Below are 14,774 nucleotides of genomic sequence, written 5' to 3'. Positions count from 1 at the left end.
CTGATATAATAGGATATTATGTATCCCAGATATATATTTTGATGTAGGTGTCAGAAATTTACCCAGAAGCAGGCCTAGAATTGAATCTTTTGTCCTCTTTATTGCTCCTCATTGAAGGCCTCTTCCAATCTGAATAAACACAATTCTTCCATCAGATCATAAAGCTTTTGTCTGCATTTTTTAGTATTTGTTTCCCTCTCCTTTGTTCTTTGTAATCTCTGTACAGACATTTCAGCGGATGGCTTCTGGTATATTGAGTTTTATCCTCTAATTTCTCACCCCTTCATTCTTTTCCCCTCAATTTTGAAATACACCTCAGCTCATGAATTTTATTCTTTGGAGTCATTCTTTGCATTATTTAGCCTGTAAATTTGAGTTTTTAACTTCAGAAATCATGGTTTGAATTTGAATTGTATCTATTTCATCCTCAAAGTCTTTTCTTTCAGAAATAATATCTGTTGGTATTATTCTGAAGATATGCATTATACTTATTTTATTTTGCATTATAATTACTTTGAATATATATGTTCTGTTTTCTGTTTTAACTCTCACTTTCATTGTGAGTTTCTTCATTGTTTTAAGTTTGGCACCTCTCCTTCATGTACTTGTTTTTCCTCAAGCATGTGGTGATCCTTGTTTTCCTCTTCATTTTCTAAATGAGGTTCTACATTTAACATTTGTAGCTTTCATATGTCTCTTTAGCTCAAGTCAATATCTTAATCAGGTATTCTGAGTACAGGAATTTTAATTCTGGAAATGTCATGATAGAAGGACACATAAATGGATAGTTTTTCATTCATTTAAGACATTCAAGCGATTTAGATTCCAAAAGTCCTAATTCATCTTCCTTTGTGATACCTGTAAGTTACCACAACATTTCCTATTTATCCTGCCTTTGTGACCAGTATGAAATTACCTGGGGTCACAAAGACCTACCTCAAATACCTGTACTCTATAGTACATTGAAGGCAGGACCTTTACAAATGTCATGCATGTGTTAGCTGCCATAAAATATTTGCCATGAAATTTAATCTAATCTAGAAGTGTCACAATTTAAAATAGTAAATCATTTTATTAAATTAATTTTATTAAATAATTTTAAATCTATATTACTATGGTAAGTATGGGCATGTGATACATGCCATTGATATAATGGTGAATGACATAGATGGAGTTCCTACTCTTTCTCAGTTTATAGCCTGGGAAAAGGGCATCAAACACATTATAAAATAATGCAATTACTGCTACCATAGAAGTATTATTTAGCACAGCTGTAAAACACAGCAGGGCAATAAAGTGAGTCTGAGTGTGTAAAGGAAAACCTCCCAGGAGTAGTGAAATAGAAGGAAAGTAGAGATTATCCAAAAGAATTTAAGAGAAAAGTGTTCCAGGTGTGAGGAATAACAGCTAGAATGGACGGAAGCAAGATAAAATGTGGCACCTTCAAAGGACTAAAAGGCATCTGAATGTGGCTCAGAACATGGAATACAGTGTAGGAAGTGGAAGGAGCTGAGGCTGGGAACAGACTCTGATCATGGAGGATCAGGTATGTCATGTTAAAGGGTTTAGCCTTTATTTTAGAGATAGTTGAAGAGTTTTATGAAAGAGACTGCTACGACCAGATTTTTAATTTAGAAAGCAGAATTTGGTTGCATTATGAAAAATAGAATGCTGGGATGGGCAAATGGGGGCAGGGATAGTGATCAGGAGTTGCACTGGGCTTAGGCAAGAGATGTCAGTGGCCTTAGCATCAATTTAGGACAATAGAAAATAAGTTGATTCTAGTTGAGCTGTGAAAGACTGGAAAGAGGTCATGATAAATACTCTGGTTTGTGGCAGTGATTTCATCTTTTGGATGAAAAGTCCAGGATGAAGAGCAATTGGGGCACCTGGGTGGCTCAGTCGGATAAGCATCCAACTCTTGATTTCAGCTCAGGTCATAGTCTCAGGGTCGTGAGATCAAGCCCTGCATCAGGCTCTGTGCTGAGCATGGAGCTTGCTTAAGTGTCTCTCCCTTTTTCCCTCTGCCCCTCTTCCCTGCTTACATGCTCTCTCTCTCTCTCTCTCTCTCTCTCTCTCTTTCTCTCAAGAGAAGAAAGAAAGAAAGAAAGAAAGAAAGAAAGAAAGAAAGAGAAAGAAAGAAAAAGAAAGAAAGAAAGAAAGAAAGAAAGAAGAGCTATTATTGGCAGATTGGGGGCAGTGAAGACATCTTTCATTTTGGATATCTTATGTTGAATTGACTATCAGATGTCTATGTTTATATATCCAGTAGGCAGTTGCCTATATCAAAATGTGGAAAAACTAAAAGGTATATCCAAAAGATAAATTTTCAGGAAAGACTTATAAAATGTAGGTAGGATTTAAAGAAACCCAAGAGGCTGGGGAGACACTTGAGGCTAGCAACAGCAGGGAGCCCTTACTTAGACCTAAGAGTGAAAGGGGAATGAGCAGTTACCAGGATCCATAACACCTATAGTTATAGAAGAACATTACAGGACAAAAGACGTAGCCTTCAGTAAGGTAACAAAACCAGTGCAAAACCATGTTCTGTCACTGAGGGAGACAGTGGAGTATATACCTTGACCTTTCTCTTCCCTTGCCCTCCCATTTCCCAGTAGTGCCTCCACCTGAAGGAACCCAATTAAAAGCAAAGGGCAAGGGAGCCCATTCCATGGAGCTCAGCTTCTCCAATCACAGAACAAGGCAGAAAAAATGGATAATGCACATAGAGAAATAAAGGAGTGAATAGCCAACACAAGATCTGAATCTATAACCTGGGTCGGACACAGAGTTTGTAGAAGCTCCCTACTATATAGATACTACTTTCATTGTATTTTTGTGGTAGAGAAGGGTAAGCACATTCAGGAAAGTCATCTACTGAAAATAGAACACATATCAGAGGTCTCTATCAGGGCTCAGCAAACTTTTTGTGTAAAGGGCCATATCGAAAACATTTTAGGCTTTGTGGACTGTATGCTCTGTGTTACAACTTCTCAACTCATTCATTTGTCATTGATCATAACTATAGCCAATGAATGAACGAGTGAGTCTATGTTCCAATAAAACTTTATTCACAAAGATGGGTGAAGGTCAGGATTTGGCCTGTAGGCCATAATTTCACTGACCATTGACCGGTCTAAAGGAAACCAGAGTGAACAGATTAAGAAGAATTATCACAGACTGCTGAGGACAGGATAGCTGTTAGAGTAAAATGAAAAATATGAAGTGTTACCAAGTCAAGAGGAGACAGTGTTTACAGGATAAAGGAATGACCAATGATGTGAGGGGATACAGGGAAGTCTTGTCAGAAAAATACTAAGAAATATATATTAGATTTAGGGATAGCAAGAGTCTTCGTGATATTTACCTCCCGTGATGCTCCAGAAGTCAGATTTCAGTGAGTTAAAAAGATGAAGCAAGAGTAAAATCACTCAGTTTAAGGAACTGTTTAAAATTGTTGAGTTGTGGGGCACCTGGCTGGCTCAGTGGGTTGAGCGTCCAACTCCTAATTTTGGCTCAGGTCATGATCCCAGTGTTGTGGCATCAAGCCCCACCTGTTCTCTCTCTCTCTCTCTCTCTCTCTCTCTCTCTCTCTCTCTCTCTCTCAAATAAATAAATAAATAAATAAATAAATAAATAAATAAAATAGTTGAGTCATAAAGAGAAGAGATATGCTACTTACTGGAGGTGATGATAGGTGTGAAAGTATATTTTAAGTAAGAACAAGGGATGTTTAAATATGAATAGGAAAGAACTGAATGAGAAGCTGTAGTAGAAGACACATGATCTGCAAGATTAAAGAAGCCATAGTTGACAGCAGAAAGTCCCTTGAAAATGTGAGAGAATGAGGAAAAGTGGAAATGCAATCTTAGGAAAAGGATTATCATTGTCATTATAACTAAAGGGAAGGAGACACCAGTGGCATTTGAGGCTTGTGTTCATTATCTACCCCTGCATATCAAACTACCCCAAAATCAACAAGGAGTTTTTATTCATACTTCTGTAGGCTCCCTTGGTTACATCTTCTACTTCATGTATGTTGGCTGAGATCATTCATGTGGTAGCAATTATATAGAAACTCACCTGGGGCCAAATGGCTTCACTCATGTCTACTGATTGGTACCATCTACAACAGACCTATAGCTCCTCTTTCTCTCCAGCAGGGTAGCCATGGGGCCTCAGAACATTAGAAGGTGCAAAATGAAGTGGTAAGGACTCTTAAGGCCCCACTTAGAATTTGCACAATGTCTCTTCTGCCACATTCTATTCGAAAGTCACAGGGCCAGCCCAGATTCAAGAAGAAAGCCAATAGGCACTTCCTCTTAATGGGGTGGGGGGTGGGGAGTCCCATTGCGAGATAGTATGTGGAATGGGTGAGTTTGTTTCTGGTATCTTAGTGAGTCACTTGTCACGAGGCTTTAGAAAATCCATTCGTTTTGAAACCTGTTTCTCTCCCCGTTCTCAACAAAATGGACCGATCAGAACTAGAGAAAAATGTGAAGATGCTTCTTGGTGGTTATTTCTACATGAAAATTCAAGATATAATATGACAACTCCCCTGATGTTTGTCTTAAGGCTTCTGTGTGTGACTTGCTTTCTACTTTCTGCTAACAAGTGGTTAAAACTTGGTCCCACCGAAACCCAACCTAAAGGGCTGAGATAGGACAAAGGTGCTTTGGAATTATTGGTATATTCAGTAGGTTTCTTGAAATATGATTGAAAAGCGGCACACGCAATTCTTAACCATCAGAATTTAGATTGATCCTTTTATCTGAATAGAGTCTCAGTGGGTGAAAATCACTGAAATTGTAGAATATCTGAAATAACTTCAATCCATCACACTGCAAAATATCATCAGTGTGCTGAAAGGAATACAAAATAATGTTTACTTGCCTATTTTTGGTTCAAAAGTTTTCACTCTAAAAACTAATAAGTGGCTCGAGGTTTCCTAGTTGACATCTTTCTTAAAAACTACTTTTATCAAATTTCTCCTCAATTCAGTAATTCTGAAGTGATGAGTTCAGTATTGATGATTTGGGGGAATGCTTTCATTCCCTTACTCTCTTTGTCAGTCTCTTCCTCCCCACTTCATCCTTACTCTGCTCCCTATCTCTCTCTTTTCTGTGCATAGATAGAAAGGCAGTATATACATGTGGGAGAGTTTTTATTTGGAGATGCGCCAATCTGGGATTTTATGCCTAAACTCATTTCAATTCAAATTTATATTAATGGAGGAGGGGCTGCTCTTAACCCCAAATGGAAAGAGTCATGCCCAGATTGGTGTGAAGAGGTGGCAGACTGGGCATCATCAGGAGACAATTTGCATGTTAAGAGTTTCAGAGTAAAGGAAGAATAAGAAAAACTTCTGTTTCAATATTTACCAGGGAATTTGAGGCGAAGCAGGACGGAGGAGATAATAGTGGCCAATCTGAGTTGTTGTTTAACTACTTTGGGTTATATCAGCTTCTCTATGACCTAATTGAGACCAAGATATAGTCGTGGTTTTTTGTTTTTGTTTTTGTTTTTGTTTTTTACCACATCTTGGCAGTGAGGAATCGCCATCTTTAAGTGGCTTCTATTGTCATCATCAACCAAATGGTCAGAGCAGAACCTGAGCCACATAAGATACCACTAGGGACCCCAAAACTGGGTAAGACTTTGAGGGGCCTGGTCAACTTGCATAGGCAAATAAGAGAAAGAGAGAGTGAAATGTAATTCATCGTATTAATATCTCTCATGTTTATATACATGTCTTGGTGAAGTTTGAGAGACTTGGGATATACTTAACTAATTTGCAAGTGGATATTTAGAAATTTAGGTGTCAAGCAATTTCTGATTTGTCCAGGACTAGCTATTGAACCTATAAGGATGTATTAGGTATGTATCATGTCTCAATAATCTTTTTTCTTTGATAACTTAAAAAAAATTTTTTTAATGTTTATTTATTTTTGAGAGAGACAGAGACAGAATGTGAGTGGGTTAGGGGCAGAGAGAGAGACACACACACAGAAGCAGAAGAAGGCTCCAGGGTCGGAGCTGTCAGCACAGAGCCCGACAAGGGGCTCGAATTCACGAGCCACGAGATCATGACCTGAGCCGAAGTCGGACGCTCAACCGACTGAGCCATCCAGGCGCCCCTTCTTTGATAACTTTTAAAGGTAATACTAAACAGGAATAAATAGTTTCTTATTTGGGCTGATGTTTGTGTAATTTTGCTATCCCAAGTCACAGATAATTGACTAAATTATACAAATCATTGTCTGCAGGTTGGTTTGGACCGTGAGGTCATTAGGAATTTTGGAAGTAATTGATCACAGCTGCTACTGGGTAAATTTACAATTGTTGGCAATACAGACTCCCGCACATAACAGAGTTATCCTGTGATTAGCATACACTTTGGGAGTGAAACTCCTTTATTAAAATATTGGCTATCTTTTAAGAAATATTCTTAAGTTAGGGCAGCCATACTGGCAGGGATCATTTATGTGCCTGATATACTCCACATGAATACAGATGTGCAGTGCAAAATAGCTTATATACATCATTGTCTGAATATTTGTAATATACACTGCTAATTATCTCTTTTAACTGCCATCACTTAAGACTTTCTTTTAATCACCCTTAGTTTCCATTTCTAGGGTTTTTTTCTTTTTCTTTCTTTCTTTCTTTCTTTCTTTTTGCTATTATTGCAACTTCCTACTCTTTTATTAAGCTTATCCTCTCACCAAAACCTCATTTTTATTCGTTCAATTAATTACACTCTTTTTAAAATGAATTGCAATGTGCAACCCTTTTTAAATGAGTTTCAATGTGCCACTCCTACCAGTGAATTGCATTTTAAGCTGTTCATCTTCATTGATGAAATTAGAGTTTGCCTTTGACAAAAGGACTTGAGGGTCAGCAAAGAAGCCTGCTGAATTGCTTTTAGCACAGGGATTTTCTGTATAGAGTTTCATGTCAGGGCTGAGCTGCCAGGCTCAATGTGTTTGTAGATGAATGGCATATTTGGGGAAGATCTGGTTTAGTTCAGTTTGCGGTTGAAACCACGTTTTAAGAATTGAGTATACACTTAGTCATGAAAATTGAGATGAAAGATAGAAAAATTTTAGCCAGAGGTCAGCCTTACTGGACTAGAAAGAGGAAACTGGTTGCTAAGAGAAGTGACTCAAGCCACTCCTGTATCTTTAGGCAGCCAATTAACACCAACACAACTCATCAGTCCTTCCATTAATGTAAAGCTTTGTCACTTTAAAAGAATGTGGGCAAATTTAATTCAGACTTTCCATAGATTCTAAACCTAGGAACCTTGTAATCTAGGAAACTGTTGTTATTCACATATAAGGAAGACTCACTTGGAAATTTAAATCTCCCTTCAGGCCATAGGTTAGCTTACCTCTCATCCATGAGGATGTCAATATGGTGAAGTGTTATGATTAAAAATGTTAAGTTTGCATTTTCCTTTTTTTTGGAGTTGGTGAATAGGTTCTATAGCTGAAACAAAGAAGAAATAAGTACAGCTAGATCATTACAAGAGAAGTGAGAGTCTAGCAATGCACCCTTACCTTATGGTCAATTGGTGAATAGGTTCTATAGCTGAAACAAAGAAGAAATAAGTACAGCTAGATCATTACAAGAGAAGTGAGAGTCTAGCAATGCACCCTTACATTATGGTCAATTGATACTTGACGAGGGTGCCATGACAATTCAATGGAGGGGGAAAAAAGAGTTTTCTCAACACATGGTCCAGAGAAAATTGGACATCCACTTACAAATTTGAAATGGATCATACACCTAAATGTAAAATCTAAAAGTATAAAACTCTTAGGAGAAACCATAGGAATAAGTCTTTGTAACCTTGAGTTAGGAAATGGCTTCTTATAGAGGATACTAAAAATAAGTGGCAAAAGAAAAAATAAATAAATGGCATGTCATCAGAATTAAAACTTTTGAGCTTGAAAGGATACCATTACGAAAGTAAAAAGACAACCTACAGAATGGGAAAAAAAATGTTTACTAGTCATGTATTTGATAAGGAACTGGTTTCCATAATTCATACAGAACTCAAAACTCAATAATTAAAAACAAAATAGAACAAATAAACTAGTTTAAAAATGAGTAAAGGAGCCAAACAGACATTTCTCCAAAGAAGATGGCCAATAAACACAAGCAAAGATGCTTAAGATCATAAGCCATCAGGAAAAAAAAAATCAAATCAAAATGACAATGAAATACCACTTCACACCCACTAGAATGGCTATAACACAAAAGACAGATAACAAGAGTTGGTGAGAATATGGAAAAGTTGAACCCTCATACCCTGCTCATGGGAATGTAAAATGATGCAGCTGCTCTCTGGAAAACAGTATGGCAAGTCCTCAAAATGTTAAACATAGAGTTTCCATATTACCCAGCAATTCCACTCCTACATACATGTTCAAGAGAAATAAAATAAAACTTGTACCTGAATGTGTATCATAGCTAAAAACTGGAAACGATCCATGTTTTCATGAACTACAAAATGTCACATATCCATCTAATATGGATATCATTTAATCATAGAAAGTCATAAAACATTGATACATGCTACAACATGAGTGAGCCCTGAAAAGATTATGCTCAGTGAAAGAAGCCAGTCACAAAATACCACATAGCATATGATGCCATTTATATGAAACGGCCAGAATAGGCAGATGTGTAGTCAGTAGATGAGTGGTTGCCAGGAGCTGAGGTTGGGCTTAATGAGGAATATCTACTAATGGATACATGGTTTCTTTGGGGGATGATAAAATTGTGTAAGTTTGATTGTGGTGATGGTTATACAATTTTATGAAAATGATAAAAACCACTGAATTGGACACTTTAAATGAGTTACTTGTATGGTGTGTGAATAATATCTCAATGAAACTATTAAAGAAAAATAGAAGAAGAAATGGTTGTTCTGAATTCTACAGAGAAGTGCCTCAATGTGGGGCCAGCTCGTCCCCTGGAGGCACTGTGCAAACTGCCCTCCCTTTTCCAGTCTTTATAAATAGGTTTTAGGAGTAGAGATAAACAGTAGAAACAGTTGTCACACTTGTTGACTGTGATGGTCTTAAAAGATACCTGTGGATTCTTTGGCAGTCCTCCCACTGAGAGGTCAATTTTCTTGGCTCTGAGCTGACCTTAGTGACTTACTTATCATCAGTAGAATGCAGCAGAAGTGGCACAGTAGAACTTCCGTGGCTAGGTCAGAGAAGAAGGCTACAGAGCTTCAGCCTAGTTTTCCTTGGCTACTTGCCTTTGTATCCCTGGGCCACCATGTAAAAATTCTGAGGACACTATGCTGTGAGAAAGCTCAGGCCATATAGAGAATCCACATGTAGGTGCTCTGGCTCTCAGTCCCAGCTTAGATCCCAAGCCACAAGCAACATCAACTGCTAGACGTGTCAGTAAATTTTCCTCCAGATGATTCGGGTCCATGCCTCAGTGTTTTCCTTACCTGGACCAAAGCTGTCCTCACTATACCGTATTCAAATTCCTAATCCATAGAATCTGTAAACACACTAAAATTGTTGTTTTATGCCACTCAGGTTTGGAGTGGTTTCTATATAGCAAAAGTAAAAACAGTGTATGGTGAAAGGCTCTCCCCCATACTTGAGTCCTTATAAAGGGGAGAAATTCAAAGAGAATCACTTGTAGAGATAAAAGTATAAAAAAGAGGACAAGGCTTTTCATGAACCATTTTGATGTCTGCTAATGGATCACGTTCAATAACCTGCTGTGTGTTTATCCAAGTATGGTAAAATGGAGTTGTCAGGGCATAGAAGGTTAGAGGCAATGGATCAACTTGCATTCCCTGTTTTGGATGTTCTGTGAGCGCCACATTGGGTACCTGGACTTGAGCCATCTTGTTGGTATCTTTCCCAAGATAGTTGCCAGGCCACTAGTCAAGGTTATTCCAGCAGCTCTTGGAAGTGCCCTTATGACAGGATCTGGAATTTTGGGTGTGTAACAAGTATAGGTGATTGAAGAGTAGAGCCTGAGCCAGATCATTAAGGGATACTCATTGAAACTATTCAGATTACAAGCCCAAGAGAGGGACTGCAGCCAATTAATGCAGGTTGTCTATTCAATGTGAATCAAAGAGCCTACATCTGAATGAAGTCCATGACAGCCCAGAAACAAATTCAGGAAATCCAAAAGCAGTACTGAATTACAAGTAAGAGGAGATGGAAAGTAACTGGTATAGGGCATCAAGACTCCGGACTAATTGGGGACAGGAATACTGTGGTGAATTTCCAGAACGGGTCCTAAAGTAATGAGTTTGGATCTTGCTTCCCATAGTTGTTCAGAGATTAGTCTCATAAAAAGACCTGAATTGGGTCTGACAAATTCCAGTACACTTCTAAACATGAATCCAAACTAAACCAAGAAAGTTAGGAAGCCAGGGAATAGTGGATGAGGGAATTCCCTAATAATGTACCCCACAAAAAGACTGCCTTTAAATACCTGCCACGGATCTATCAGTCAGCTCTAGTAAGAGAAGCAGTCATAAGAGAAAAAGGGGAGGGGATTATAACCACTACCAGCTAACTAAAAAGACCTTTTTGCTTTCTTTTTTCTTCCCCCTCACGGCAATGCTCTGGCCTTTGAAGAGAGTTGGAGGGAGGGGTAGGAGATATCTTCAAGCTGATCTTATTCCCCTCAGCCACTTATAAGCAAACTCCCAGATCAAACGCCTTTTGGGAAGAAGAAAAGAGAGAGATTGAACTGAACGTGCCTGAAATGTCACGAAGGGAATAAGCTATTAATAACATCTTAATTGCACGCAGTAATTGCTTACGTTCCCCTCAGTGAAAATTCTTCAGTAAACTGTTATGCCCAGAATTCGTGATCCCCAAAGACCACTAGGGAGCCGAGTCCGATGCAAAAGCAAAGAGCCTTTATTCGAGCTAGCTCGAGCTCAATCCCCTACCTGCACAGACGCAGCGGTGAGATACCAGGGAAAGAGAGCGAGTTTCAAAAGCACAAAGGTTTTATAGGGGTCTAGGGGCAGCCGATTGGCTGGGGAAGTGGCGTGTTTTGATCAGGAAGCTTGAATGGGTGAGCGGGAGGTCACTCAAAGGGAGGAGGTGTGGTCTAGGTGAAGGACACAGAACAAGATGGAGTCGGCTGGCGTAGGCCCGCCCTTTCATTCCCCCCTTGTCATGTAGCTTACAGACCCAATCATGGGGCCGGCTGCATTTATGGTGACAAGGGGAACAGAGTTTGGAGGTTTACGCAAAGTTCTGGGAAGCAAGTGTCCCTGGGGTGGCTCTGGGAGGTCTGATTAAGTATTGTCTCTGAGCTGGTGTCTATGATCTGCCAGGTGATGTTTTGGGGGGCGTATGAGCAATGACAAGCAGAGTTAACAGAGTTACCAATATTAGGTGGGTCGAATGCGCTGTAGCTTGAGCTTGAGCGGGTTATGTTGGTCCCGACTGATGGCCCATCGCGTGACAACGTCCTTCCGGATCGAGGAGGGGTCCGATGGCTGAGCGTGGGTGTGATGGACCCAAGTCGCGATGCCATCTACCTTGAGAGCGGTGGGGGTTGTCAACACCACGATGTAGGGTCCCTTCCAGCGCGGCTCGAGAGTCTCTCAGTGGTACCTCTTGACGTAGACCCAGTCTCCCGGCCTGTACTGATGAGGTGTCGGGATCGGGCCAGCCTCGTAGATGGCACGGAGGCGCGGCCAAATGTCCTCGTGCGCCCTCTGGAGCCCGCTCAAGGAAAGAAAAAGTTCTTGATCTTTAAACTCAGCAATAAGTTCAGCTCGAAGGCTGGGAATAACAGGGGGTGGCCTGCCAAACATGATCTCGTAGGGAGTAAAACCCAGAGTGTAAGGAGTGTTTCTAACCCGGTAAAGGGCGTACGGTAGGAGAGTCACCCAGTCCCCGCCAGTCTCCATGGTTAATTTGGTAAGGGTCTCTTTTAGGGTTCTATTTATTCTTTCTACCTGTCCTGAGCTCTGGGGCCTATAAGCACAATGTAATTTCCAGTTTGCCCCCACCGCCTTGGCTACTGCCTGTGTTACCTGTGAGATAAAAGCTGGTCCATTGTCTGATCCTACCAGGGCAGGAAAACCATACCTGGGTAAGATGTCTTCTAGTAGCTTCTTAGCCACCGTCTGAGCCGTTTCATGCTTGGTTGGGTATGCCTCCACCCAGCCAGAGAAGGTGTCTGTAAATACCAGGTCCTCCTGTAGTGCCTCGTCGAAGATGGTGGGTGAATTTTTGAATCCCTGAGGTAGCCGTGTCCAGGTGAGTTGCCCACTGTAGCCCTCCTCTGGATCATGCCACTCAAAGGCGAACAAGGGTTGGCTCTGGGGTGCCAACGGCAGACTGAAGAAGGCGTCCTTTAAATCTAGTACAGTATACCAGACCCTGGAGGGCGCCAAGGAGCTCAAGAGAGTATATGGGTTGGGAACAGTTGGGTGTATGTCCACGACCCTCTTATTTACTTCCCGGAGGTCTTGTACCGGTCAGTAGTCATTTGTGTGAGGCTTTTGACCGGCAGTAGGGGGGTGTTCCAGGCAGACTGGCAAGGAACTAGTACCCCTAGGCTTCGTAGTCTCCGGATGTGTGGCTGGATCCCCTTCCAGGCCTCCTGAGACATGGGGTATTGTTTGATCCTTACCGGACTCTCTCCTGGCTTGAGCTCTACCAGGACTGGGGTCCTATGAGCGGCTAGTCCCATCCCCCCTGTCTCTGCCCAAACCGAGGGGAATTCTTGTAGCCATCTGTCTATATTATCCTCTCTCGGGAGCGCCTCCTGGTGGAGGAGGTATTCATCCTCCAGTTTCATGGTCAGGACCTGGATGGGGTGGCCCTTGCCATCGGTGACCTGAGGCCCCCCTTGTCTGAAAGTTATCTGAGCCCCAATCTTGGTCAGTAAGTCCCGTCCTAACAGCGGGTAGGGGCATTCTGGTATTACCATAAAGGAATGGGATACCTGGCCCGTTCCCAAATCTACTGTTCTTCGGGTAGTCCATGAATACTGGCTCATACCAGTTGCCCCTTGTACCCAGGACTTCTTGCTAGCTAGTTTTCCTTGTGGGGTGCGGAGGACCAAATGTTGTGCTCCGGTGTCGACAAGGAAGTCAATAGGGGTCCCCTCCACTTTAAGAGTTACCCTGGGTTCGGGGAGAGGGTCCGAACCCTGACTCCCCTAATCACTTAGTTCATCCAGCTCTAGGACTTTTACTCGATCAGTCTTGCTTCCCTTCCCGCCGGCCCTTTTCGGACAATCTCGGGCCCAATGCCCTATCTCCTTGCAGTATGCGCACTGATCCTTCTGCAGCCTCTGCTTCCCCCCCTTGGTGGTTCCTTTACCTTTTCTTGCGTCGTCTGCCAGCTGCCGGAGACGGCGGTCTCGTTCCTCGGGGAAGTCAGCAGTGGTAGCTAGCAGTATTCTGGCCAGGTCTCGAGTCTGCTTACTGCTGGCAGCCGCCATGGCGCGAGCCTGCTTGTCCTCAGGAGGCTCCCGGTTATTATATACCTTTTTGGCTACCACCAGTAAGTCCTGCAGACTTTTTTTCTCCTAGTCTATCTATTTTCTGTAATTTTCTCCTAATGTCTACGGCCGATTGGTTTACAAAGGCCATGATAACAGCTGCCTTGCTTTCCGGAGCCTCTGGATCCATGGGGGTATAGGTACGGAATGCCTCCCTGATCCGTTCTAAAAAGGCAGCCGGAGATTCATCTTTTCCCTGTTGTACATTTCCTACCTTGGCCAAATTGGTTGGCTTTCTAGCAGCCATTCGGAGACCCCCCATTAGAGTCTGGCGGTAGACCCGGAGCCTCTCCTTACCTTCTGCCATGTTGAAATCCCACTGGGGCCGAGTTAAGGGGAAGGAGGCATCTATCTGAGCCTGGTTGGTGGTGGGATTCCCGTCTGCGCCCGGAACTAGTTTTCGGGCCCCATTGAGGATTCTCTCTCTTTCTTCAGTCGTGAACAGGACCTGCAAAAGCTGCTGGCAATCGTCCCACGTGGGCTGATGGGTAAAAAGAACAGAGTCTAATAAATCAATAAGCCCTGCCGGTTTCTCGGAAAACTTAGGATTCTGAGCTTTCCAATTGTAGAGGTCACTAGTGGCGAAAGGCCAATAGTGATGGGGCTGATTCCCCTCCGCGTCTGGGGGTCCGGTGGCTCGCAGGGGCAGAATAGTGGAGTCGGCGGCGGAGGCGGATTGCCCCCTCTGAGCCCTTTGTCTGGTAAAGGGCGGGCTTCCCCCTGGAGTGTTTCCGCCTCCCGCTCTCGGAACAGCGTCTGCCTCCCCCGGAGGGGGAGGATGGTGTTCTTCCAGCATCCTAGAGGGGCTATAAGGGGGAGGAAAAATTAATTCTTCTTCAGTACCCCCCTGTAGGACAGGGTAGAGGGGTGCTGAAGGCTGGGTAAGACGTTTCCTCTTCTCTGTCTCCTGCAAAGCAAGAATGGGTTTTGGCTCCGGAGGGAGCAGGGTTAGGAAGGGCTTAAGCCAAGAGGGTGGGTCTTCTACAAGGTCCTGCCAAGTGATAATGTAAGGGAGCTGATCAAGATGGCCTGTCTTAGGCTGAGAGATGATACTCCTGACTCGGTGGATGGTAGGGAGGTCGAAGGTCCCCTCTGGTGGCCATCCGACATTGAAAGTTGGCCACTCACTAGAACAAAAAACTGCAACCAACCCTTTCGGACTTCCACACTGAGGTTGTTAGCTCTTCCCCTCACATCCTTAAAGTGATCAATCATAATACTTAGAGGAGTAGTCTGAGTCT

The 14,774-nt window shown here is 42.3% G+C and overlaps 1 protein-coding gene across 1 annotated transcript in view; it reads right to left on the bottom strand.

Annotated features, from left to right (window-relative positions):
• Positions 1–13,092, bottom strand: part of LOC125156931 (uncharacterized) — a gene marked incomplete at its 5' end in the record, with an annotated part of 109,561 nt that extends 96,469 nt beyond the window's left edge. Inside the window, 4 exon segments of the mRNA XM_047843239.1 lie at positions 7,563–7,593; positions 11,424–11,554; positions 12,212–12,528; positions 12,531–13,092. Of these exon segments, the coding sequence (XP_047699195.1) occupies positions 7,563–7,593; positions 11,424–11,554; positions 12,212–12,528; positions 12,531–13,092 (1,041 nt within the window).
• Between the last annotated feature and the right edge of the window lie 1,682 nt (positions 13,093–14,774).

Source organism: Prionailurus viverrinus, chromosome X, assembly GCF_022837055.1.
Source record: "Prionailurus viverrinus isolate Anna chromosome X, UM_Priviv_1.0, whole genome shotgun sequence".
Classification (NCBI taxonomy): domain Eukaryota; kingdom Metazoa; phylum Chordata; class Mammalia; order Carnivora; family Felidae; genus Prionailurus; species Prionailurus viverrinus.
The sequence above is the reverse complement of the archived record's forward strand: the minus strand, read 5'-3'. Positions and strand labels throughout refer to the sequence as shown.